This window comes from Drosophila willistoni, unplaced genomic scaffold, assembly GCF_018902025.1.
Source record: "Drosophila willistoni isolate 14030-0811.24 unplaced genomic scaffold, UCI_dwil_1.1 Seg784, whole genome shotgun sequence".
In the NCBI taxonomy this organism is placed as follows: domain Eukaryota; kingdom Metazoa; phylum Arthropoda; class Insecta; order Diptera; family Drosophilidae; genus Drosophila; species Drosophila willistoni.
This window is the reverse complement of record NW_025814687.1, coordinates 32,640-57,671: the sequence shown is the minus strand read 5'-3', so window position 1 is coordinate 57,671 and position 25,032 is coordinate 32,640. Positions and strand designations below refer to the sequence as shown.

The 25,032-nt window shown below is 41.4% G+C and overlaps 1 protein-coding gene and 2 pseudogenes across 1 annotated transcript; 2 read left to right on the top strand and 1 right to left on the bottom strand.

The window, feature by feature from the left end:
• Positions 1–10,746: 10,746 nt before the first annotated feature.
• On the top strand, positions 10,747–17,097 carry LOC6637665. The gene is made up of 3 exons (XM_047013373.1): positions 10,747–10,755; positions 16,499–16,671; positions 16,773–17,097. Exons 1-3 carry the CDS (start codon positions 10,747–10,749, stop codon positions 17,095–17,097), a joined length of 507 nt encoding a protein of 168 aa, XP_046869329.1.
• Positions 17,098–21,611: 4,514 nt separating this feature from the next.
• LOC26529989 lies at positions 21,612–22,351 on the top strand (annotated as a pseudogene).
• A 628-nt stretch (positions 22,352–22,979) lies between these two features.
• LOC6637503 lies at positions 22,980–24,632 on the bottom strand (annotated as a pseudogene).
• Between the last annotated feature and the right edge of the window lie 400 nt (positions 24,633–25,032).

Below are 25,032 nucleotides of genomic sequence, written 5' to 3'. Positions count from 1 at the left end.
GCTTTAATCATAGCACTTTTGTAAACCGCACTCATAGGGCCTCGTTAGTACACTCAGAATTCAGGGTAGTTTTAACACTCTTTATATTTCACAGCAGTATGTCACAGCAAGGAGAAGACGACAGCGACCGCGAGGCCCACATAGCCCGGATCGTCGAACAAATTGATTGCTGTATGTGAAAGGGAACACGGCCCTGTCATGCCCGGCCCCACCACAAGCGGTAGTCCACGGGAAGACCCAGTCCTTCTCTGCCGCGTGGAGTTGGCCCCGACCGACATCCCGACCGAGCGACCTGCCGGGGGCAAGGATCTAGAGAGCGACAAGAAGCCACCCGACGAGGCTCAACGAGCTTCCGCCTCGACCCGACCTGAGCGCGCTGTGATACTGTCGGTGGTCGACCTCTCTCCCCCGGCACAAAACATCGGACCCTCGGAGTCTGCCGGCCCTGTTCGTTTAGAGGATTCGACGGTATCCACTGGTCCTGTGGGGCAAACCTGCCCGGAAGAGACAATCCAGAGTCACCGCCGCTGATGACTATGGATTCAAGTCCAACTCGCCGTCTCACCGTGTCTAAAGCCCGCGCAGACCCAGTTCCGCTCACACCGGACACCCCTCCGCGGCCCGTTTGTGAGTGTCTGGTGTCTCCAGAAGTCGTGGAAGCAGCCATGCCAGACACACCTCTGCGGCCCGTGTATAAGCCGATAAGCCCCCCATCGAACACAGGTGTTCTCCCGACAACCGTCAGGGTCAGTGAGACACAATCTGACAACGAGGAGACGCTTAGACCTCTCCGGGACCGTCCTCGACCATCGCTCGCCCCGGCAAACGACACCGCTGCTCTGCCAACTCACGCCAGCCCTGGACCAACGTCGCGAGGCCCTTTGCGCCGATCTACGCCAATTTATGTGCCGGAGGCCACCGCCGCGGCGTCCAATTATGTCCTCACACCACCAGAATGGCTCGTCGACACCCCGGGTAGACGAGTACCCGCTGAAGTCCGAGATCGGGTGGCGGTACTCCGTCACGATGGACCCCGCACAAACCACCGTTTCCTCATGTGGGCGGATGATCAACTGTTCCGTATCGACGTTAAAGTACACGGGCGAGTCACGATCCATTTCGTCCGTTCGAAATAAGGACACCGTGTGACGAGTCACATTATCATTGCAATTTAAACTACGCTCATGTAGGGCCCCTCTTCATTTTTACTTTTATTTTTAATACGCCCATGGAGGGCACATTAAATATCCCAACATGAAAACTAACTGTAGTTCTTTTTTTCTAATAGTCAATACTTACGATCGACGCCTCCCTCTCTTTCTAGCTACCGTCTTGATGCGGCTGCAGCGTCGACGCGTTGCGGAGAAAACAACCTCCCGACAGCGAACGCTGCGCCGCATACCGACGCTAAAGAGACCATGAGAAAATCGAAAGTAAGAGAGAGACGGCGATCGTGACGCGTGCCAAAGCACAAGACGCATCGTATGTTTTCACCGTTAGGACATAAGTAGGCAGAGCAAGGGTGGGTTTCAACAAAGAGTTAGAATTAGGAGAAAATCACTTCGCCAGTGACCACGAGAGTGCAAAGTTAAAAAAAGAGCAACCAGCAGCAGAAAACAAGGACATAAATCCATAGGCAACCATCAAGTGAAATCCAGGATTAGCAGATGAGCCCATGTCCAAAGTTCCCCCCTTGTTTTGCTTGAGTGCGGAAGATGTTTAGAATTAATTAATTATCAATAAACTCTATAATATGATCGTTTAACACACCCGGCATTATTTTTTTATTCGTCAACGAATCTATGTATACCCTTTCCCTTCCCTTTTCCTTGGCCACTTAACTATTTGAGTGGAGCCGAAGGATCAGCGGACTTCGGCAGGATGAGTTATTCTCCTGCAGACGAAGTCAGTCGCTGGTCTCTAGGCTCAGTCCCATCTTGGCCAAGCGGGCTTCGCTTGGCAGACGAGATCAGTCGTTGCAGTTCCTCTTCACCATCCCTTTCTAATAACCACACTAACATTTCCTTTCACGCCTCCCTTTCCCAGTCCAAGAGGCAACGGATCTTGGCCAAGTGGGCTTCGCTTGGCAGACGAGTGGAAATTGAGTCGTTGCTACTCCTCTTGGACTCTCCTCCTACTCCTTTCCCTTCCCTTTTCTCCCCTTCATGTGATCTCAGTCCCCTATCCTAATACTCATCAAGGTCTCCAGATTAAATAAATGTTCTGTAGACGGGACTCTGGGACTGAGAACTGTACCCCAGCCAGAGCTTCCTTACAATTATCAATTTGTTGGTGGAATAATTGAGTGTGCAATTGAATTTTTTTATAAAGTCAAGCCCCAGGATTCCGTCACATGGGATGGGGAAATCATTTTCTTTTACTTGGAAGGTGTGTACCGTTGAGAGGTTGCTGATCTTTAGTTTGGTTTCACCTATTGTAAATAGGACGTCTTTGCCTATTCCACTAAGTTTTGTCCGTCTTTGTATGTCAACTGTATTGTCTTTTCTTAATATTTTTTTTTTTTGTATGAGTGATACATCAGCTCCTGTGTCTAATAGTAATTTTGTTGTCCCTACATCGTCAAAGTTTAAAGTTATGTAGCTATTAAGGTTGAAATTTAAACTGTATATTTTATTTGTTCGACTTTTTACATCAGAGGACTTTCAGAGTTTTCCGAATTTCCTTCTATGTTTGTAAATCTGACATTATTATTTTGTTGTGTTTTAGGAGGATAATTTGTATTTCTATTGTTATAATTTCATTTGGGTTTCTATTTTGGTAATTGTTATTATAATTTCTTTTATTATTGTACGAGTTCTTATTTGTGTAATTGTTTCTTTTTTGCGTTCTTGCCGTTTTGTTTTAAATTCATTAATCTTGCCTCTGCTACCTGAACTGTTTCACCCTTAATTTCTTTCTTTAATGTTTGTATTATACCATTTATAGTATTTTCATTTGTTACTAGTAGTCTAACGTCCCCTTTTAGTTTTGTTTTTATGAGTTTAATAGTTGTTTCTTCATGTTCTGATTTTATTTTATTGATTATTTCCAGTGAATCTATGAAACTTTGAAGTGTTTCTACTCCACCATTATACTGCTGAATCAGCTTAGAAGCTGTATTAAGAAATTTAATCTTTGTTTGCACCATCTGAGCAGATAACTGCCCACCTCCCACCCGACCGACCGAGGGGTGCAGCCGTATAACGCACGGCACGAATCGCGTGGACAAAATACACAATAGAAAAGACAGGCAAACAAATAATACTATAGCTATCTATTAACTGAATGGGATAGGATAGATGCAACAATACGAGTTCGAGGTACATTATAGACGAGGTAAGCTCAACGTGATTGCCGATGCCTTATCGCGACAACCTTTGGACAACTAGTAGAACCGGAGTGCAAATGGTGGCTAAAGATGCGGCAGCACGTCACGGAACACCCTGCGGATTTTTCAGATTATATATTCGAGAACGGCCAGATTTATCGCAGACGAGACCCCCACCCAGATGACCACGATTCTACACCTTGGCAACTATGCGTTCCCCTAGAGTGTCGAGACCAAGTACTACAGGAATGTCACAATGTAGTGACGGCTGGCCACTTGGGGATCAGGAAAACCACTTTGCGAGTGACCCAAAGATACTTTTGGCCTGGCCTCTTTCGAGATGTCGCGCGTTACGTTAGATGCTGCCTCACCTGCTTGCAATTTAGACCGGCGCAAATGAAACCAGCGGGCAAAATGCTCACCCGTCAAGTCGCGGAGTCTTTCGATACCGTGTGTACTGACTTTATCGGGCCTTTGCCACGTTCTAAGCAAGGTAATACGATGTTACTAGTTTTCTTGTAACGAACCCCCTAGCCCCGACGAGCGCGTCCGACGAATGGAAGATATTTTTAAGCTCGTACATGAGAATCAACTGAACGCTACCCAGAATCAAAAGAAATACTACGACCTGAGACGACGCGACTGGCGTCCAAACATCGGGAGCATGGTCATGCTCAAGCATCATGTGCTGCTTGCCAACGAATTTAATCATAGCACTTTTGTAAACCGCACTCATATGGCCTCGTTAGTACACTCAGAATTCAGGGTAGTTTTAACACACTTTATATTTCACAGCAGTATGTCACAGCAAGGAGAAGACGACAGCGACCGCGAGGCCCACATAGCCCGGATCGTCGAACAAATGATTGCTGTATGTGAAAGGGAACACGGCCCTGCCATGCCCGGCCCCACCACAAGCCACCGGAGTCCCAGTCCTTCTCTGCCGCGTGGAGTTGGCCCCGACCGACATCCCGACCGAGCGACCTGCCGGGGGCAAGGATCTAGAGAGCGACAAGAAGCCACCCGACGAGGCGCAACGAGCTTCCGCCTCGACCCGACCTGAGCGCGCTGTGATACTGTCGGTGGTCGAACTCTCTCCCCCGGCACAAAACATCGGACCCTCGGAGTCTGCCGGCCCTGTTCGTTTGGAGGATTCGACGGTATCCACTGGTCCTGTGGGGCAAACCTGCCCGGAAGAGACAATCCAGAGTCACCGCCGCTGATGACTATGGATTCAAGTCCAACTCGACGTCTCACCGTGTCTAAAGCCCGCGCAGACCCAGTTCCGCTCACACCGGACACCCCTCCGCGACCCGTTTGTGAGTGTCTGGAGAGACGTTAATCTCCAGAAGTCGTGGAAGCAGCCATGCCAGACACACCTCTGCGGCCCGTGTATAAGCCGATAAGCCCCCCAGCGAACACAGGTGTTCTCCTGACAACCGTCAGGGTCAGTGAGACACAATCTGACAACGAGGAGACGCTTAGACCTCTCCGGGACCGTCCTCGACGATCGGCCGGCCCGGACAAACGACACCGCTACTCTGCCAACTCACGCCAGCCCTGGACCAACGTCGCGAGGCCCTTTGCGCCGATCTACGCCAATTTATGTGCCGGAGGCCACCGCCGCGGCGTCCAATTATGTCCTCACACCACCAGAATGGCTCGTCGACACCCCGGGTAGACGAGTACCCGCTGAAGTCCGAGATCGGGTGGCGGTACTCCGTCACGATGGACCCCGCACAAACCACCGTTTCCTCATGTGGGCGGATGATCAACTGTTCCGTATCGACGTTAAAGTACACGGGCGAGTCACGATCCATTTCGTCCATTCGAAATAAGGACACCGTGTGACGAGTCACATTATCATTGCAATTTAAACTACGCTCATGTAGGGCCCCTCTTCATTTTTACTTTTATTTTTTAATACGCCCATGGAGGGCACATTAAATATCCCAACATGAAAACTAACTGTAGTTCTTTTTTTTAACGTTTAACACACCCGGCATTATTTCTTTATTCGTCACCGAATCTATGTATACCCTTTCCCTTCCCTTTTCCTTGGCCACTTCACTATTTGAGTGGAGCCGAAGGATCAGCGGACTTCGTCAGGATGAGTTATTCTCCTGCAGACGAAGTCAGTCGCTGGTCTCTAGGCTCAGTCACAACTTGGCCAAGCGGGCTTCGCTTGGCAGACGAGATCAGTTGTTGCAGTTCCTCTTCACCATCCCTTTCTAATAACCACACTAACATTTCCAAGAGGCAACGGATCTTGGCGGGCTTCGCTTGGCAGACGAGTGGAAATTGAGATCAGTCGTTGCTACTCCTCTTGGACTCTCCTCCTACTCCTTTCCCTTCCCTTTTCTCCCCTTCATGTGATCTCAGTCCCCTATCCTAATACTCATCAAGGTCTCCAGATTAAATAAATGTTCTGTAGACGGGACTCTGGGACTGAGAACTGTACCCCAGCCAGAGCTTCCTTACAATTATCAATTTGTTGGTGGAATAATTGAGTGTGCAATTGAATTTTTTTATAAAGTCAAGCCCCAGGATTCCGTCACATGGGATGGGGAAATCATTTTCTTTTACTTGGAAGGTGTGTACCGTTGAGAGGTTGCTGATCTTTAGTTTGGTTTCACCTATTGTAAATAGGACGTCTTTGCCTATTCCACCAAGTTTTGTCCGTCTTTGTAAGTCAACTGTATTGTCTTTTCTTAATATTTTTTTTTTATAGTGATACATCAGCTCCTGTGTCTAATAGTAATTTTGTTGTCCCTACATCGTCAAAGTTTAAAGTTATGTAGCTATTATGTTGAAATTTAAACTATATATTTTATTTGTTCGACTTTTTACATCAGAGGACTTTCGTTTTCCGAATTTCCTTCTATGTTTGTAAATCTGACATTATTATTTTGTTGTGTTTTAGGAGGATACTAGTAGTCTAACGTCCCCTTTTAGTTTTGTTTTTATGAGTTTAATAGTTGTTTCTTCATGTTCTGCTTTAATTTCATTGATTATTTCCAGTGAATCTATGAAACTTTGAAGTGTTTCTACTCCAACATAATACTCCTGAATCAGCTTAGAAGCTGTATTAAGAAATTTAATCTTTGTTTGCACCATCTTTGGTTTTGTATTATCTTGAATGTCTTGTGGGTTATCTTTTACAGCTGGTTCTTCTGTGTCTTTTGCTACTAGAGGTTCAAAAGTTGCTTCTATATAGTATCGTTGTGGCCCCTACGAAACCAGGACAAAGTTTGTTACGCGCGAGCCCAAGCAGACAACTGCCCACCTCCCACCCGACCGACCGATGGGTGCAGCCGTATAACGCACGACACGAATCGCGTGGACAAAATACACAATAGAAAAGACAGACAAACAAATAATACTATAGCTATCTATTAACTAAATGGGATAGGATAGATGTTTTAAGCATATTAATAGAAAACTCTGAGCCGATTACAGGGGATAGAAGGTTGTAATCAGAGCAGAGGACCCTAAAAGGTTCATGCATAGCATAGTTAGAAGAACAACGACTAAGGGATAAAGGTATCAAAGGATGTCTACTCCGTCTACATGGTACCGACAGATTCACCTGAGCTAATAACTCAGGCGAGTCGATATCACCAATTAGGAGCTTGTGCATAAAAATGACACCAAGCATAATTCTACGGTTAGTTAGGGACGGAAGGTTAATCAAGAGAAGTCTACTAGAATACGAAGGCAAATTGACATTGCGATCCCAGCTTAAGCCACGAAGAGCAAATAGCAAGAACTGCTTTTGAACGGATTCTAGTCTAATCTGGTGCGACTCATATTGAGGTGACCAAATGCAAGATCCATACTCTAAAATAGGACGGACAAGCGAAGTAAAAAGAACTTTAGTTGTATAGGGGTCATCAAATTCTTTTGACCATCTTTTAATTAAACCCAGGACACTCATGGCCTTTGCGACCGTGGTGGAAATATGGGTGTTAAAATTTAACTTATGGTCCATAAGTACGCCCAAATCATTCATATTATTTAGACGTTCTGAAGGGCTGTTGTTTAGAATATAAGTGACCAGTTGAGGAGAGTTACGAAAAAAAGTCATTACCTTACATTTGGTAGTGTTAAGATTTAGTAGATTAAACTGGCACCAGGATTGAAAGTTTTCAAGATCAGCGTGTAGCCGACTAAATGAATCTGTATCTTTATAAGTAAGACAAAGCTTGACATCGTCAGCATACATAAGCACACGCGAATGAACAATGACTGATGGAAGATCGTTAATAAATAGTGTGAAGAGCAGAGGGCCAAGATGACTACCTTGAGGTACACCAGAAGTCACAGAAATGGAAACGGAAAAAGAAGACTTAAAAAGTACCTTCTGTTTTCTATTTTTAAATATTCTCGAACCCAAGAAAGGAAAAGGGATGGAAACCCAATGTCGCTCAGCTTAGAAAGTAATAGGGTATGATAAACGGAATCAAAGGCTTTGCTGAAGTCAGTGTATATGACATCAGTTTGTTTACCATTTTTGAACCCCTTGATAATTATTGATGTAAATTCTAAAAGGTTAGTGGTTGTAGATCTACGTTTCACAAACCCATGTTGAGATGGCGAAATAATAGAGCTGCAAAAATGTTGCAAATGTTAAGCCGCTCCAGCCTACCAAGAGGCACACAAATATCAAAGAGTGAATTCAGAGTATCATAGAAAAAACGAACAGCCGAGTTCATATCACTACAATTGTACAGATAAGACCAATCGGTAGTAGCAATGTTTTAATTAAGGCTGGCAAAGTCAGTCTTACGAAAACACCTAGTTAGAGGTAACTCATTTGAACCAAGTAATGGTGAAAGCAAGGGCAAATCAATTTTTAAATTTAATGTAGGATGAAATTTGTCTTCTGGAAGAACAAATGGTTCGATCCTAGAAACGTCACAATAAGAAGAATCCAATACAAAAATAAGATCTAACGATTTTCCATTAAAATTTAAGACAGGATTGACTTGGGATAAAGATAAGCCTAGAAGGCCATCAATAAAGTCATGTGACAAAGAGGGCAGCAACGTGGTAGATTCATCTGTTAGTGACCATGCTAAAGCGGGTAAATTAAAATCACCTACAACTATGAGCATGTCTTGACTCGAAACTAAAGAGGAGACAAACTGAATTGCCTCTAAATGATTTAAATATACCACCATGTCTGACAATGGTGGAATATAGGAACAAGTAATGAAAGCATTAAAAGATTTAAAATTTACTTTAACACCGACAAACTCAATCTCCTGGGTACTAGAAAATTGAATCATTTCAGATGAGAAAGCAGCATCAACAGCTATCAGAACGCCACCACCTATGCGAGAAATCCGGTCACGTCTGAAAATAGAAAAGTTTGTGGAAAAAACCGATGCATCAGCAATATCAGGTTTTAGCCACGTCTCTGTGAAAGCTAGAATGTTATGCTCAAAAGAAAGACTATCTACATAGAGATTAGGAAGTTTAGATTTCAGTCCTCTAACGTTCTGGTAACCCAGGTTAAGGGACGAAGCTAGTTTTTTGACACACCAGCAGATGCTGATGTGGCAGGAATAGTATTAGTTGTTGTTGTAGGCAAGCGAATCGGTTGCCGATTTTTCTTTTTTACAGTATATTCCTTAACTATTATATGTTTAGGCCAAAAATCTTCTCGACATATAGTGTCGAAGATATTGGCAGAAACACTAATTTTAAAGGACGAAATGTCCCTAGAATAAGAAAATTTAAACTTCTCCACCGCAATATTCGAGACGTTAACTTTCTTCCGAATATAGGCTATTACATCATCAGATGTGACAACAGGGTCTAGCCTAGAAACAAATATATGTTTCTTTGGTGGTATGCCAACGAGAGGCCGCGGTCCCGAAGCGTCAGCCGCAGCAGTAACGTTGGACAAGTCACCCACTGCAGCAGTCAACTTGTTTACGGGGCCCTCGATACTTTTAGAACTATCGGCAATAAGGTAATACCGGTAATTCATTACTAATAGCATTCACAACCGGGCTCTTAAACGATATCAATTGCTGTACATTCTCGAGTTAGGAGTGGACGGTGCATGAGACCGGTCGGGGACGATAAGAGAGCTGGCGGATCCGGATACAGATACAGAAACACCCCAAGGACTGGTCCTTTTACGTTTCGGAGACTCATTCATAAGCAATAAACTTCTGAACTGAGTCTCCACCGCAGTAAACTCCGCTTGGAGTTTATTAAAACGTGCCCTTAAAGTGTCAAAACTATCTCTAGTCCGCCTCATGAAAGAGCGCATCTCATTCTCGACCTCCCGGCAAGCATCACATCCATATTTTAAGCCACCACCTTTAGCAATAGACTCCTTGATTCTGCCTGTGTAACCTGCACACTTAACGTGAACCGCATTGTCACACAACCAACAAAGAATATAATCATGGGAGTCAACCGCATTAGTGGCAACTATGCAATTATTTTTTGAGCAGACAACCATTTTATCAAAAAGTTTAATTTAATTACAAAAGGAAATACAAAAAAACCAGAAGGCCGGGGCTAACTTCGACCGCGTCAAAGTTTGTATACCCTTGCAACATTTTTGGTAACTCTTTCCTTACCTATAGCAATCAAAGTGGAAAAACGTTTAAGCTAAAAAGGCTAATGTTTCCGAAAGAACGGCCTACAATCAAACACGGAAATAACGAAGATATTGATCAACGGCACTGTTTTCCACCGATCGTTTCTATGGGAGCTATATGATATAATTACCCGATCCTAATCAAATTTGGCACAGTCATTAACAGATATATTAAACTAACAAATGCTTAATTTGAAAGCAATCGCGTCAAAAGTAACGAAGTTATTGACAAAAGTCACTGTTTTCGAAAGATCGTTCCTATGGGAGCTATATGATATAGTCACCCGATCTTGATCAAATTTGGCATAGTCGTTTATATGTGTAATTTACTAACCAATATGAAATTTCACGACAGTAGCTCAGAAAATATCAAAGTTATTAAGAAAAGTCACTGTTCGTGACTTTGTCATTTGTATGGGAGCTATATGATATAGTGATCCGATCCGGCTGAATCCGAGATATACAACGCCTGCAGTATATACAAGCCTACATGCAAAATTTCAGCTCTGTAGCTCTAACGGTCTAGGAGGAGTTTGCGTTGATCCAGACGGACGTACGGACGGACGGACGGACGGACGGACGGACGGACGGACGGACATGGCTATTTGAACTCGTCTCGTCGTGCTGATCAAGAATATATATACTTTATATGGTCGGAGATGCTTCCTTCTCTGCGTTGCACACTTTTGACCAAAATTAATATACCCTTTTTGCAAGGGTATAATAAAAAATAAAAGTTCTAAAGGTAAAAAATCTGTATATAAGAATATACTGACCAGTTCTGACACAAGGGTTAATGTGCAGAGTAAGGCCTTCATAACTAAAGAATAAAAAAAATGAAAACACAAAAACAAAAACACGTATCACAGAGTCGCGGGTAGGCAAAAGACGAGAGCGCAAATCAATCAAGAATAGAAAAGAGCGGGCTCTCCCGCTCCCGCGTCAAATTGAACACATGCAACAACAATTTGTACGCAAGAGCGCGAGAGTTAGTTAAAACGGTAAAGACACAAAAGCAAAAGAGATAAACAAAACAACAACACCGCTAATGCAAGTATTGTTGTAAGTTTTGATTTATTTAAATTTAAACAAAAGCGATAGCAAGAATTCGCGAAATGAAAATAAAATTCGGATGTTGAAATTATTATTAATTAAACCGATAATTTAAGAGTTATGTAAAAGTATTTAATCGCGAGAAAAAATATAAGTTGATAAGCGCAAAAAAAACACGTCCGTCCTCTGCAACGAGTGAAAGTAATTGATTATTAGTTGTTTATTTAAACTGTACATTAGCTCAGTGAAGATTTTACTACTTTGGCACTTGTACGCTTTCTGAAATTTTTTTTCAATATTTCCCTTAAAATAATTTTGTTCTCTTAGTATTTCATTTTTTTTTCTTCTTTATATTGTAATATATAAAAATTTTGATTCTTCTTTTTTTTCTTTGTTATTTTTTTCAATTTGTTTAAAATTCTATTTTCTAATATTTAATTGTTTCCAAAAAAAAAATGATGTAATTTTTCTTATAGGGTATTTAGACTTTGTTATTGGGCAATTTTGATCTTGTGGAGCTTGCTGCGATCAGAAAGCTTTATGTGTGCTTGCAAGCTTCGTGAAATTTAGTTGAGCTTTTTTTGAACTTTATTGAAGTTTTTTCAGAAGCTCGCTTTGATCGTGACAAGCTTTACACGTGTGTTTATGTTGTTTGTGCAATTTTGAGTGCACATGTTTGACATGCGCTCTTCGTTAGAGTATGTTGGGGTATATAATGCCGATTGGAATTTATTATTTAATTGTATATATATATATGTTTTTTTTGTGTATTTTGTATTTTAGTGTATATATATACACACTTTTTTTATTTTCTTATTATATTTTGTTAATATTTTTTGTTTCTGCATCTGCTGCTGTTACTGGTCGCTGCATATGGCTCTGCCACCCCCCGGTTTGGTTCTCTGGTGCGCTTTTCCAGGTCATCTATTTTGTACCACAGCCTGCATCCTTCTGCCCAGGGTGGTGGAGGATCGTTGTTAATCTGGGCCAGTAGGGCCGCCCGGTGTTCTCGGAAACGGACCTGGTGGCCGCCTCGACGCTTCGGCCATAGAACCAAGGGGATGGCCGCCTTCTATTAAATCGAATTGGGTGGGAAGGTTACTCAATAAATGTATGTGGGTATTAAAAAGGTTCCCTTGACGATAAGTTCAATGTTCTATAATTGACGGGCAACTAATTAATATTTTGTACAGCGAATCAAAAGTGAAATTGTCGCATACCAAAGAAAGCAACAGCAACAGCAACCATGCTGCAAGCAAGAGTATTTCGGTTTATCTATGCATATTGCACTGGACTTTGTAAGATTCATACATATATGTGTTTATATATATTTGTTTAGTAGAAAGCGAATCAACTACAGCGTCAACTACCATTTTTAGCACGCACGTAAGCGTTTTTTGAAATTGTTATTGTTATCATAAATTCAATTGTCGTGTCTCTCTCTCTCGCTTTGGGTTTGTGCTAGGGGCATGATCAGGGTTATAGTGGATGGAAAAAGGATCTAGATATTAGATCTTATATTGTTGCCGCAAAGTATGCAACAATAAACTTAACAGAAAAGCAAAGTAAATTTGTATCTTTCGTCTTAAGCAAAAGCATTTGAACATAAAACCGAAACAATGACAAACTAAGAAAAGAAAAGTTCCTGAAAACCGAAAATCTTTTTACGATCTAATAAACGGCCCCAAGAGAGAATTCGCCTACATAGCTATTTACAAAGTGAATAGGGAATTCCCGGAGAGAAGGAAAATAACCCAATCTTCATTCGTTGAATTCAAAATATGAACTGATTTTATTTACTAAAGTACGGAGTTTATATAGGAAATCTTAGGCTCTAGATTGTATCATAAGGCAATTGTTATCATAAATTCAATTGTCGTGTCTCTCTCTCTCGCTTTGGGTTTGTGCTAGGGGCATGATCAGGGTTATAGTGGATGGAAAAAGGATCTAGATATTAGATCTTATATTGTTGCCGCAAAGTATGCAACAATAAACTTAACAGCAAAGCAAAGTAAATTTGTATCTTTCGTCTTAAGCAAAAGCATTTGAACATAAAACCGAAACAATGACAAACTAAGAAAAGAAAAGTTCCTGAAAACCGAAAATCTTTTTACGATCTAATAAACGGCCCCAAGAGAGAATTCGCCTACATAGCTATTTACAAAGTGAATAGGGAATTCCCGGAGAGAAGGAAAATAACCCAATCTTCATTCGTTGAATTCAAAATATGAACTGATTTTATTTACTAAAGTACGGAGTTTATATAGGAAATCTTAGGCTCTAGATTGTATCATAAGGCAATTGTTATCATAAATTCAATTGTCGTGTCTCTCTCTCTCGCTTTGGGTTTGTGCTAGGGGCATGATCAGGGTTATAGTGGATGGAAAAGGATCTAGATATTAGATCTTATATTGTTGCCGCAAAGTATGCAACAATAAACTTAACAGCAAAGCAAAGTAAATTTGTATCTTTCGTCTTAAGCAAAAGCATTTGAACATAAAACCGAAACAATGACAAACTAAGAAAAGAAAAGTTCCTGAAACCGAAATCTTTTTACGATCTAATAAACGGCACCAAGAGAGAATTCGCCTACATAGCTATTTACAAAGTGAATAGGGAATTCCCGGAGAGAAGGAAAATAACCCAATCTTCATTCGTTGAATTCAAAATATGAACTGATTTTATTTACTAAAGTACGGAGTTTATATAGGAAATCTTAGGCTCTAGATTGTATCATAAGGCAATTGTTATCATAAATTCAATTGTCGTGTCTCTCTCTCTCGCTTTGGGTTTGTGCTAGGGGCATGATCAGGGTTATAGTGGATGGAAAAGGATCTAGATATTAGATCTTATATTGTTGCCGCAAAGTATGCAACAATAAACTTAACAGCAAAGCAAAGTAAATTTGTATCTTTCGTCTTAAGCAAAAGCATTTGAACATAAAACCGAAACAATGACAAACTAAGAAAAGAAAAGTTCCTGAAAACCGAAAATCTTTTTACGATCTAATAAACGGCCCCAAGAGAGAATTCGCCTACATAGCTATTTACAAAGTGAATAGGGAATTCCGGAGAGAAGGAAAATAACCCAATCTTCATTCGTTGAATTCAAAATATGAACTGATTTTATTTACTAAAGTACGAAGTTTATATAGGAAATCTTAGGCTCTAGGAGGTAACAATTGTTCTTAAGGAGATCTTATTCTAGTACGACTCACACCCACGCATTCGGGGTTGAAAAATTATTATTATTTTAGGCACGGCGTCGGCCACTTGACATCCTGCCGTTGTGATCGTTTGGGTTAGTTTACAATTACAAGTGTTTTTTCCCACAACGCGTGTGGCTGATTGTAATTCTAGTCATATGCTAGGTTAGTTGTTTGTGCCAAAGTACAGTTCTATTATATTTTCTTTAGTGCATCTGATTTGGTGAAGCCGCTTCAGATGGACACGGTGTTTATTCTTAAGCATTCTGCGCGGGGCCACCAAATGGGGCGAGTGGGATTTATTTGTATAGTATGTAATTAGTTTTTTATTTAAGCGACCTTTAAATTGTTAGAAAACCATGCTTTGCCTCCGCTCGCCTCTCCTTAAACTCGTTCGAACTCCGCTCGCCTCTCCGATCTGCTCCTGCGGCCACCTGCCACCATCCTTTTCGTCTCTGAAACTATGTTCATGCTCTTCTGCTAACGTGTTGCCTCTTTGCAAATATTTCATTGCTCTTCTGCTGTCCTTTGTTGGCTAATTGCAACTGTTTCATTGCTCTGCTGCTGATCTTTGTTGCCTACTTGCAACTACATACAGCGTTTGCAACGATATTAGTGTACATACACACTGCCGAAATTACTACAGTTGCTCCACTAGCCAATCTGCCTTTAAGATTGGTTAAAAACTCTGTCGCCGCTGAAGATACTACAGTTGCTCCACTAGCCAAACTGCCTTTAGATTCAGACGCACGCATTTTTATTTATTAAGCAATAATATTTTGCTTTAATTTTATACTCTGTCTCTTACCACTGGTGAGGGAAAACAAGAGTTATTTATTTTGCTACCTTTAGCTGATCTTATCATAAGAATTCAGACTTTAAGGAGCTGATTGAACCTCTGAGTCTCTTACCACTGGTGGGGGAAAAATACAGAGTTCTTTTTTATCGAAGGACCAAACATGATCCATCCGGCTCGAAGGACCAAAATGAATAGGGAATTCCCGGAGAGAAGGAAAATAACCCTATGAACTGATTTTATTTACTAAAGTACGGAGTTTATATAGGAAATCTTAGGCTCTAGGAGGTAACAATTGTTCTTAAGGAGATCTTATTCTAGTACGACTCACACCCACGCATTCGGGGTTTGAAAAATTATTATTATTTTAGGCACGGCGTCGGCCACTTGACATCCTGCCGTTGTGATCGTTTGGGTTAGTTTACAATTACAAGTGTTTTTTCCCACAACGCGTGTGGCTGATTGTAATTCTAGTCATATGCTAGATTAGTTGTTTGTGCCAAAGAACAGTTGTATTATATTTTCTTTAGTGCATCTGATTTGGTGAAACCGCTTCAGATGGACACGGTGTTTATTCTTAAACACAAAGTATAAGTATTTTTTTTTTATACCCTTGCAAAAAGGGTATATTAATTTTGGTCAGAAGTGTGGAACGCATAGAAGGAAGCATTTCCGACCATATAAAGTATATATATTATTGATCAGCATGACGAGACGAGGTCATATAGCCATGTCCGTCCGTCCGTCCGTCTGTCCGTCTGTCCGTCCGTCTGGATCAACGCAAACTCCTTCTAGACCGAAAGAGCTACAGAGCTGAAATTTGTAGGCTTGTATATACAGCAGGCGTTGTATATCTCGGATTCAGCCGGATCGGATCACTATATCGTATAGCTCCCATACAAATGACAAAGTCACGAACAGTGACTTTTCTTAATAACTTAGTTATTTTCTGAGCTATTGTCATGAAATTTAATATTGGTGAGTTAATTACACATATAAACGACTATGCCAAATTTGATCAAGATCGGTTGACTATATCATATAGCTCCCATAGGAACGATCTTTCGAAAACAGTGACTTTTGTCAATAACTTCGTTACTTTTGACGCGATTGCTTTCAAATTAAACATTTGTTAGTTTAATATATCTGTTAGTGACTGTGCCAAATTTGATAAAGATCGGGTAACTATATCATATAGCTCCCATAGGAACGATCGGTGGAAAACAGTGACTTTGATCAATATCTTCGTTATTTCCTATGCTAAGATTGTAGGCCGTTCTTTCGGACACATTAGCCCTTTTAGCTTAAGCGTTTTTCCACTTTGATGGCTATAGGTAAGGAAAAAGTTACCAATAATGTTGCAAGGGTATACAAACTTTGACGCGGTCGAAGTTAGCCCCGGCCCTCTGGTTTTTACATAAAGGCTATGTCGAATAGGATTCGAATCTTTAATGGTCACGCACGTTTGCTCTGCTTGGCCACTTATTGGGTGAGGGTGTTCAGTTTCTTACCAGCAGTCCGGACAATAAGCAGCGATCCAAGCTGCCATCGATCAGTAAACAGGATATTGAGGCTGTACTGCCGCGTGGAGTACATGCCAAGGAACAGGTCCTGAATAGCATGATTGTGAAGCGTGTTGGCAATTTTCTGCAAGATCACACTCTACAGTTATGGCGGATCAAGCTATAGTTAAAGGATTATTCAAATTTGCTTATTTTTTTGCAGATTAAATTCCCTGATCTACGCGACACGGATAGCAACTCTGTAGAGTTGGCCGTAAGAAGAAGGATAAAAAGGGCAGTGGCACATTTGTGCCAATTGCCTATGGAGCCTTGGCTATACTGGCCGGTAAAGCCTTGATTGTCTTTAAATTGGCGCTGGTATTGGCATCCATAATTGGCATCAAGAAACTATTGAGTGGCGGCGGCGGAGGCAAGGAATCCTCTCATGAAGTTGTTGTCTCCTCTGTCGGCCATTCGGGCTGGGGTCGGGACTTTGATAAAAAGTCCTTTTTGGCCTACAGCGTCTGGAAGCCGGCAAAGGATTCGGCGGGCAAACAGAAGAAGCCAACCAAAGAACCGATTGCCGCATAAACTGTCTGACTTGAATGTGTGTAAGGTTTAAGTAAGCGCTAAATTAAATATAATTAATTCTGCTTTAAATCACAAATAGTCTCAATATCGTAAGAGCTAAAAAGGTTGAGGTTTTCAGGAAACAAAGGCCGTCTTGTGGGCAATCCATTTCCCTATACAAACGTTTTCTAACATAAAGGCTATGTCAATTTAAATAAAGTCAACTGTTGTATAAATGTCATTGTAGTGCTCTGTAATATACAATGTGAAAACTAAAAGAAAATTTGATGAACAAGGAGAAATTATATGAGAAGAGCGGCGCTTTAGTATTCAACGAGTAAGGGCATTAATTCGTGCTACGGTTAGGTTAGAAAGAATTAGGTTCAAGAATTGATTTGAATCGAGCAGACTTTCTATATGATTGCACCATCGACTACAGGTTGCATCGATTAGTTTTGTGGCATTGTGGCTTATTGAAGTTTGCTGATAAAATGACTGTTCTGTGCTGCCTTAGTGGTAAAGTTGGGGACATTGAATTGCAATGTGTGTGTGCCAAAGAAGTGAGCAACATGCTCCACCAGCAATGAATCGACCTCAGATTGACAAGCTTCCACTTCTTCTGGAATATCATCGGTTTTCACCAAGGCAATGCCCTCTGTCAGCCTCACATCTTCGTTTTCCCTATCAAAGTAATGCAGAGCACGTTCCTGTTCAAATATTATCATGTGACATCAGGAATGACAGAGTGAAAGAGAGAGAGAGAGAGGGAGAGATGGTGGCGTTTACCTTCATGCACAACACCATCGGTCGCCGTAATCCTTGACCATTTTGCGGGCACTCGTCAATAGACTGTCTGCCTCGGAGGCAGCTGCCGCCGTTGAGGCAATCAGCGCGAAAAGACACAAATTTAAACATGATTGTAATTTTTTTGATATTTGTTTTTGCTCAAACACTAATGACACAACGGAGAGATGCGAGTGGTATATTATCCTTTTAGATGTTTGCACTAGCTGAGCGTGCTTTTGGCTTGATTTGCTTCACTTGATTGAGTGGCACTGCGCTCGATTGGCTTGTTCGATCTGTCAGTCAGAAGACAATCCGTAAACTGTGAATAAAAGACTCCCGCGGATCGAAGTTTTATTCCGCGGAGTTTTATTCCCCGCCAGCAGAGCAACGACAGCAGCAGCAGGAGCAGCAGCGACGACGCAAACAGAAACAGAAACGTTGGACAAAATAAAAATAAAAAAAAGACACCGGCATTGATGATGCGACACGATGCGAGTGCTTCACACTCTCCTACCAATCCCCCACCAGAATTGAAACAGTAGCCGAGCTTAGAATTTAAATAAACAGCCCGAAGAAGACGTTAAGAGGAGGCGCATCGGCTGGAACCAACCTGGCCAAGAGCAAAAGACCGAAACCTCCTGATAGAGGCCGGTCGACAGTGCAAATGCGTCGCAGTTGCCGTTGTCGTTGTCGTTGGCAGAGCCGTTATTTTGTTGTTTATCAAGACACTAAACCAACGGTTAACAACTATATGCCACACACACACTGACACAGATTGACACACACATGCTAACAAAGTGTTAAGGCGAGAAGGTAAGAGCCATTAATTGTTTTAAGCTTAGCTGGGCAATTTATTTCGATATTATTGGCATTCATTTGACAGCTTAAAAAGATATATGATGGCACTTATAGGCAAATGGTTTTTTGTTCTTTTTCTGCTAACATCATGGCATACTTTCAATGCTTTTCAATGTTAATCTCAGTCATAACCACAGCAGAAAGTGCTACTCCATTTACAATTGCAGGCACGTGACTTTGTGGTATAGGGGAAGGAGGGTGGCTACAGCGCAGAGAGATGGGTGGTGGCTAATGTGGAGAGGGTAATTATCAATTGAACCAGCACCAACCACACCATTCACACTAGCAGCACCACTTATGTATTTGGCTGTGTGGGTGTGTGTGTGTGTATTGGTCGAAAGCAACTACAAGTGCGCGGCAATCGTATCTCAAATTGGAGTAAAATAGAAAATTAACTAGTTTGCAGGCGGTATGGAAAATAAAACAAAATACAAGATGAAAAAAAAATTTCACTTTAATTTTGCTCTTTTGCGTCTGCTGCTCTTGTCTCTGTAATTTACACATTGGACAATTGCCCCAAAAGAAGAAAGCGACAGATTTGCATGGCCACCAAATCCAACAGACGCAAAACACTCGAATCGACGACTTGTCGGAAACAATAACTATGCAAATCACCTCCACGTAGCCTCAGATGGATGCGTGATGGGAATATGTTTGTAGCATTCAACTCTGGTTTTTTTTAATGAAAGGGAAATAATAAGTAATTGTAAAAGACAAACGAAAAACTAACCATTGATTATGTTTTTTCTTATGCAATAGAAATTGCTTTGCTTAGCTCACATTATTTTGCAAATATCTTTCGTTTAGACATGTGCTTCAGTAATTTCTCTCCCTTCTATGCCCCTTGGCCCTGCCCGCGTGTGCGTAAAGTTGCTCATTGAGCAAAGCTTCCGTGCTGACCTGAATATTATTTGTGCGAAATATTTTTGGAAGTTGAGCAAAATGATTATTACTTAAAGCATCTCTCTTTTTCTCTCTCCTCCTCTCCTCCGATTGGTCATCATCCCAGCCCAATAATTTCGTCGCCTGGCTGCCCAACCCTTTTCCACAGTAGCATCTTACCAAAAGTGACACCTTTTGAAACTTTCACTTTCATTCCGCATAGCTGGCATTCGCACCCTCGACTCTGAATTCCGGCTAGCAGCTCTATATCATTTCCGTCATGTTAACAAGCCGCCCGTGATGTGCTTGAGTAATTTTCAATTAATGAAAGTGCTGCGTAAAGGTCAATCCAAGTCAGTTCCACTGATATTCCAGTGATGACATCAGTATTCGCAATTAAGTTGTCCCATTCCCCAAAAAAAAAACCAAAATGTGTAAAGGGCGCCCTCTATTAAATCGAATTGGTTGGGAAGGTTAGTCAATAAATGTATGTTAAAGTGGTTGATAAAAAAGATCTATGTAGATATTACTATGCTTCACGTGCTTTTTGCACAGCCATTTTTTTAATGATCATTTTGAAATATTATGAAATATAATAAAATATATGTTAATTTGACAATTACTCGTAAAACATGAATTTGACTACCCAGAAATTGTATTTTAACTGGTAGCATCTGTTTTTAATACTGTCAGCGTCCATGTATAGATCGATCGCTTCATTAACGCATACTTTCGTAATATTATCGTTGGAGCATGGATCCAAATCATTTCTATCGATAACAGACCATTTGTATGTTTGGACATCATTATTTTGTCGTTCGAGCATTTCAGGGATTTTACTTAAGCAGTCTTCTTCTTTGGGCAGTATGACTCGAGCTGGTAAGAGATGTAGAAATTCCGTAAGGGGAACAGCTTCGTAGTTATCTTTTTTGCAGATGACACCCAACACCCAATCCATCGTATTCTCGTCTGCTGCCGCAACGTGTAGCGCTATATTCTAGAATCGGTGTTTCACTATTGAACTTTAGGCAGCCGACGTTTCTGTATCCTTCAAAGCTTTAAGAAAATTCATTCAACAGATTGCAGAAGTCTCTGTTGTTGCAGGCGGACGCCGAGAATTTCAGCCATATCCCAGGCATTCTTAGATCTCAAAATTCTGGAATTATTTCTATAGTAGATAGATTCGAAACTGAACGAGCTAAACAGTAGGTAAGTGAAAAGCTTTCATACACTTTCGTCAAGTTGGCTTTAAGTTTGTGTCTTAACTCTTTTATTTCTTGGTTGCACTGCATACTATGCAAATGCGGCAGAGTATGCAACAATAAACTTAACAGCAAAGCAAAGTAAATTTGTATCTTTCGTCTTAAGCAAAAGCATTTGAACATAAAACCGAAACAATGACAAACTAAGAAAAGAAAAGTTCCTGAAAACCGAAAATCTTTTTACGGTCTAATAAACGGCGCCAAGAGAGAATTCGCCTACATAGCTATTTACAAAGTATAAGTATATTTTTTTTTTTTTTTACATAAAGGCTATGTCGAATAGGAAATTCATCTTTAATGGTCACGCACGTTTGCTCTGCTTTGCCACTTATTGCATTTGTTTCAGGCCTGTGTGGATGCTGAACAAGTAAATGCAACAGCTTAGAACGAACTGCTAGTTTAGAAATAAAATTGCAGCTCTTTCAAGGTGGGGGCTATGGCTAAAACTGCGGCTGCTGCTTCAAAATATGTACATTTGTATATATGTATATGTGCTGGGATGTATGTATATACAATTGGTTGCTTTCATTGCTTTCACGAAAGCGCAGCTCTACTGGCCAGCCGTCTCACTAATTGGCGTGATATTTAGACTAAAACAAAGAAATGTTTTTCAATTTATCATCAGGCGCTTGACATGCAGCCATGCCAGGCGCAATAAAGCATCAAGAAACTTGGCTAGGAGGTATATAATGCCTAAGATGCAAATGCCAGCACTCAGTCGATCATCAAAGGTGCAGCCACAGGGCCAGTACCCACCCCAGCCGTAGTTTCATTCAACATTTTGGCCGCTGCATGCCATTCAGGATAGCCGTAGGAATCACTTCGATCGAATCCCACCAGCCCAGATATGATTAAATACGTGTGGCATGTGGCAGCCCTGATGATTGTCTTTTGATGGCTGTGAAGTGCGCGTAGTGCCAGTTATCAACAGCAGCAATTGAATAGCCTGGTCATGGATCAGAAGCCTCAACAGCAACAGAATCGGATACAGCAGGTATCGAGTGGTACTAGTCCGGTTAGCTTTTTGAAGGACATGTCGCTGATTTATCGCATATATCAGCAATGTACTGGTGAAAATATGTCCGTTTGTCTAAAGGTGAAACTACTAACTGGCCTGGAAGAGGCTTTCCGTTCGGTTCCTCTTCGAGGGTGTTCAGTTTCTTAGCAACAGTCCGGACAATAAGCAGCGATCCAAGCTGCCATCGATCAGTGAACAGGATATTGAGGCTGTACTGCCGCGTGGAGTACATGCCAAGGAACAGGTCCTGAATAGCATGATTGTGAAGCGTGTTGGCAATTTTCTGCAAGATCACACTCTACAGGTATGGCGGATCAAGCTATAGTTAAAGGATTATTCAAATTTGCTCATTTTTTCGCAGATTAAATTCCCTGATCTACGCGACACGTATAGCAACTCTGTAGAGGGCCGTAAGAAGACGGATAAAAAGGGCAGTGGCACATTTGTGCCAATTGCCTATGGAGCCTAAAACGACTGGTGTGTGCTGTATTGCTGTATTTGTATTTCTAGTGTTTCGCCATAAACCAGGAAACACAATGGCTCTTTTAGCGGGACCAATAATAACAATTTTACTTTACCACTAAGGCAGCACAAACCGTTTTACCATCAAACTTCAATGAGCCACAATGCCACAAACTAATCGATGCAAGCTATAGTCGATGGTGCAATCATATAGAAAGGCTGCTCAATTCAAATCAATTCTTGAACCTTTTCTTCTTGCACTTTGAATATTATTCCTCATTCAGCTGTACGATAGGCTCGACGATTTCTCGTTTCTAACCTAACCGTTTGATAGGCTGTCCTCTGTGCTCTTGTGTTTGAGAAGCACGAATTAATGCCCTTACTCGTTGAATACTAAAGCGCCGCTCTTCTCATATAATTTCTCCTTGTTCATCAAATTTTCCTTTAGTTTTCACATTGTATATTACAGAGCACTACAATGACATTAATACAACAGTTGACTTTATTTAAATTGACATAGCCTTTATGTTAGAAAACGTTTGTATAGGGAAATGGATTGCCCACAAGACGGCCTTTGGTTCCTGAAAACCTCAACCTTTTTAGCTCTTACGATATTGAGACTATTTGTGATTTAAAGCACAATTAACTACATTTAATTTAGCGCTTACTTAAACCTAACACACATTTAGTTATTAGGTTATAATAATATCGATTAGGCAAATTAATCTAGACATTCAAGTCAGACAGTTTATGCGGCAATCGGTTCTTTGGTTGGCTTCTTCTCTTTGTCGTTTCCAAATGCAAATGCTCGGCTGGATTCATCATTGGATCACTATGCAGGGTCAGGCGGAGGGGGTTCGCGTGGTGCGTCTACAAGCTTTTGCCGCTGCCCGCCGAATCCTTTGCTTGCTTCCAGCTGCTGTAGGCCATATCAAAGTCCCGACACCAGCCCGAATGGCCGCCAGAGGAGACAACAACTTCATGAGAGGATTCCTTGCCTCCGCCGCCGCCACTCAATAGTTTTTTGATGCCCATTATGGATGCCAATACCAGCGCCAATTTAGAGACAATCAAGGCTTTAACGGACAGCATAGCCAAGGCTCCATAGGCAACTGGCACAAATGTGCCGCAAAGCAGCAAGGGAATCATTATATAAGATCCACGGCCCTTTTTATCCGTCTTCTTACGGCCCTCTACAGAGTTGCTATCCGTGTCGCGTAGATCAGGGAATTCAATCTGCAAAAAAATGAGCAAATTTGAATAATCCTTTAACTATAGCTTGATCCGCCATACCTGTAGAGTGTGATCTTGCAGAAAATTGCCAAGACGCTTCATAATCATGCTATTCAGGACCTGCTCCTACCTAATATACTGATTGTCCGGACTGCTGCTAACAAACTGAATACCCTCGAAGAGGGTCAAGGATTTTGCCGAACGGAAAGCCTTTTCCAGGCCAGTTAGTAGTTTCACCTTGAGACAAACGGACATATTTTTACCAGTACATTGCTGATATATGCGATAAATCAGCGACATGTCCTTCAAAAAGCTAACCGGACTAGTACCACTCGATGCCTGCTGTATCCGATTCTGTTGCTGTTGAGGCTTCTGATCCATGACCAGGCTATTCAATTGCTGCTGCTGATAACTGGCACTACGCGCACTTCACAGCCATCAAAAGACAATCATCAGGGCTGCCACATGCCACACGTATTTAATCATATCTGGGCTGGTGGGATTCGATCGAATTGATTCCTACGGCTATCCTGAATGGCATGCAGCTCCCAAAATGTTGAATGAAACTACGGCTGGGGTTTGTACTGGCACTGTGGCTGCACTTTTGATGATCGACTGAGTGCTCGCAGTTGCATCTTAGGCATCCTAGCCAAGTTTCTTGATGCTTAATTACGCCTGGCATGGCTGCATGTCAAGCGACTGATGATAAATTGAAAAACATCTCTTTGTTTTAGTCTAAATATTACGCCAATTAGTGAGACAGCAATGAAAGCAACCAATTGTATGTACATACATCCCAGCACATATACATATATACAAATGTACATATTTTGAAGCAGCGGCCCATTTTTAGCCACAGCCTCCACCTTGAAAGAGCTACAATTTTATTTGTAAACTAGCAGTTCGTTCTAAGCTGTTGCATTTACTTGTTCAGCATCCACACAGACATGAAATAAGTGGCAAAGCGAACTTGCGTGACCATTAAAGATGAATTTCCTATTCGACATAGCCTTTATGTAAAAAATTTCAAAGAAGCTATGCCGAAGTTTATATACCGTTGCATTCCTTGGTAATAATAATTTTGCATGTTTATTTTCTGCAACTCAATTCATCAATATACAAACAAAACAATTTTACTCTCTATTTTACAATTTCTTCTTCTTCTTCCCTCATTCCTAAAGCAAAGCAACGCACGAGTTGGGAGCAGAGCCGATTATTATGTTGACTGTAACTTGTGTTATATTTATCCGATCACATCAAATTTTGGGATCTGGGGTTTTATATCCAATGTTGTCGCATATGTAAATTTCATGGCATACTCCAATTTTTATGAAAATGTTTCTTCTAGTTCTTCTAGAGCTATATGATATAGTGGTGCGATCCTGATGGTTTTCATACTTTATTTTTCCCGGGTAATAAAAAACCCCGAAAAAAATTTTAGCCTGATAGCTCTTA

Coding starts and splice junctions, on each gene's coding strand:
- LOC6637665 (XM_047013373.1), top strand. Junction 16,672..16,772: donor CTGCAAGATCACACTCTACA/GTTATGGCGGAT, acceptor GCAACTCTGTAG/AGTTGGCCGTAAGAAGAAGG.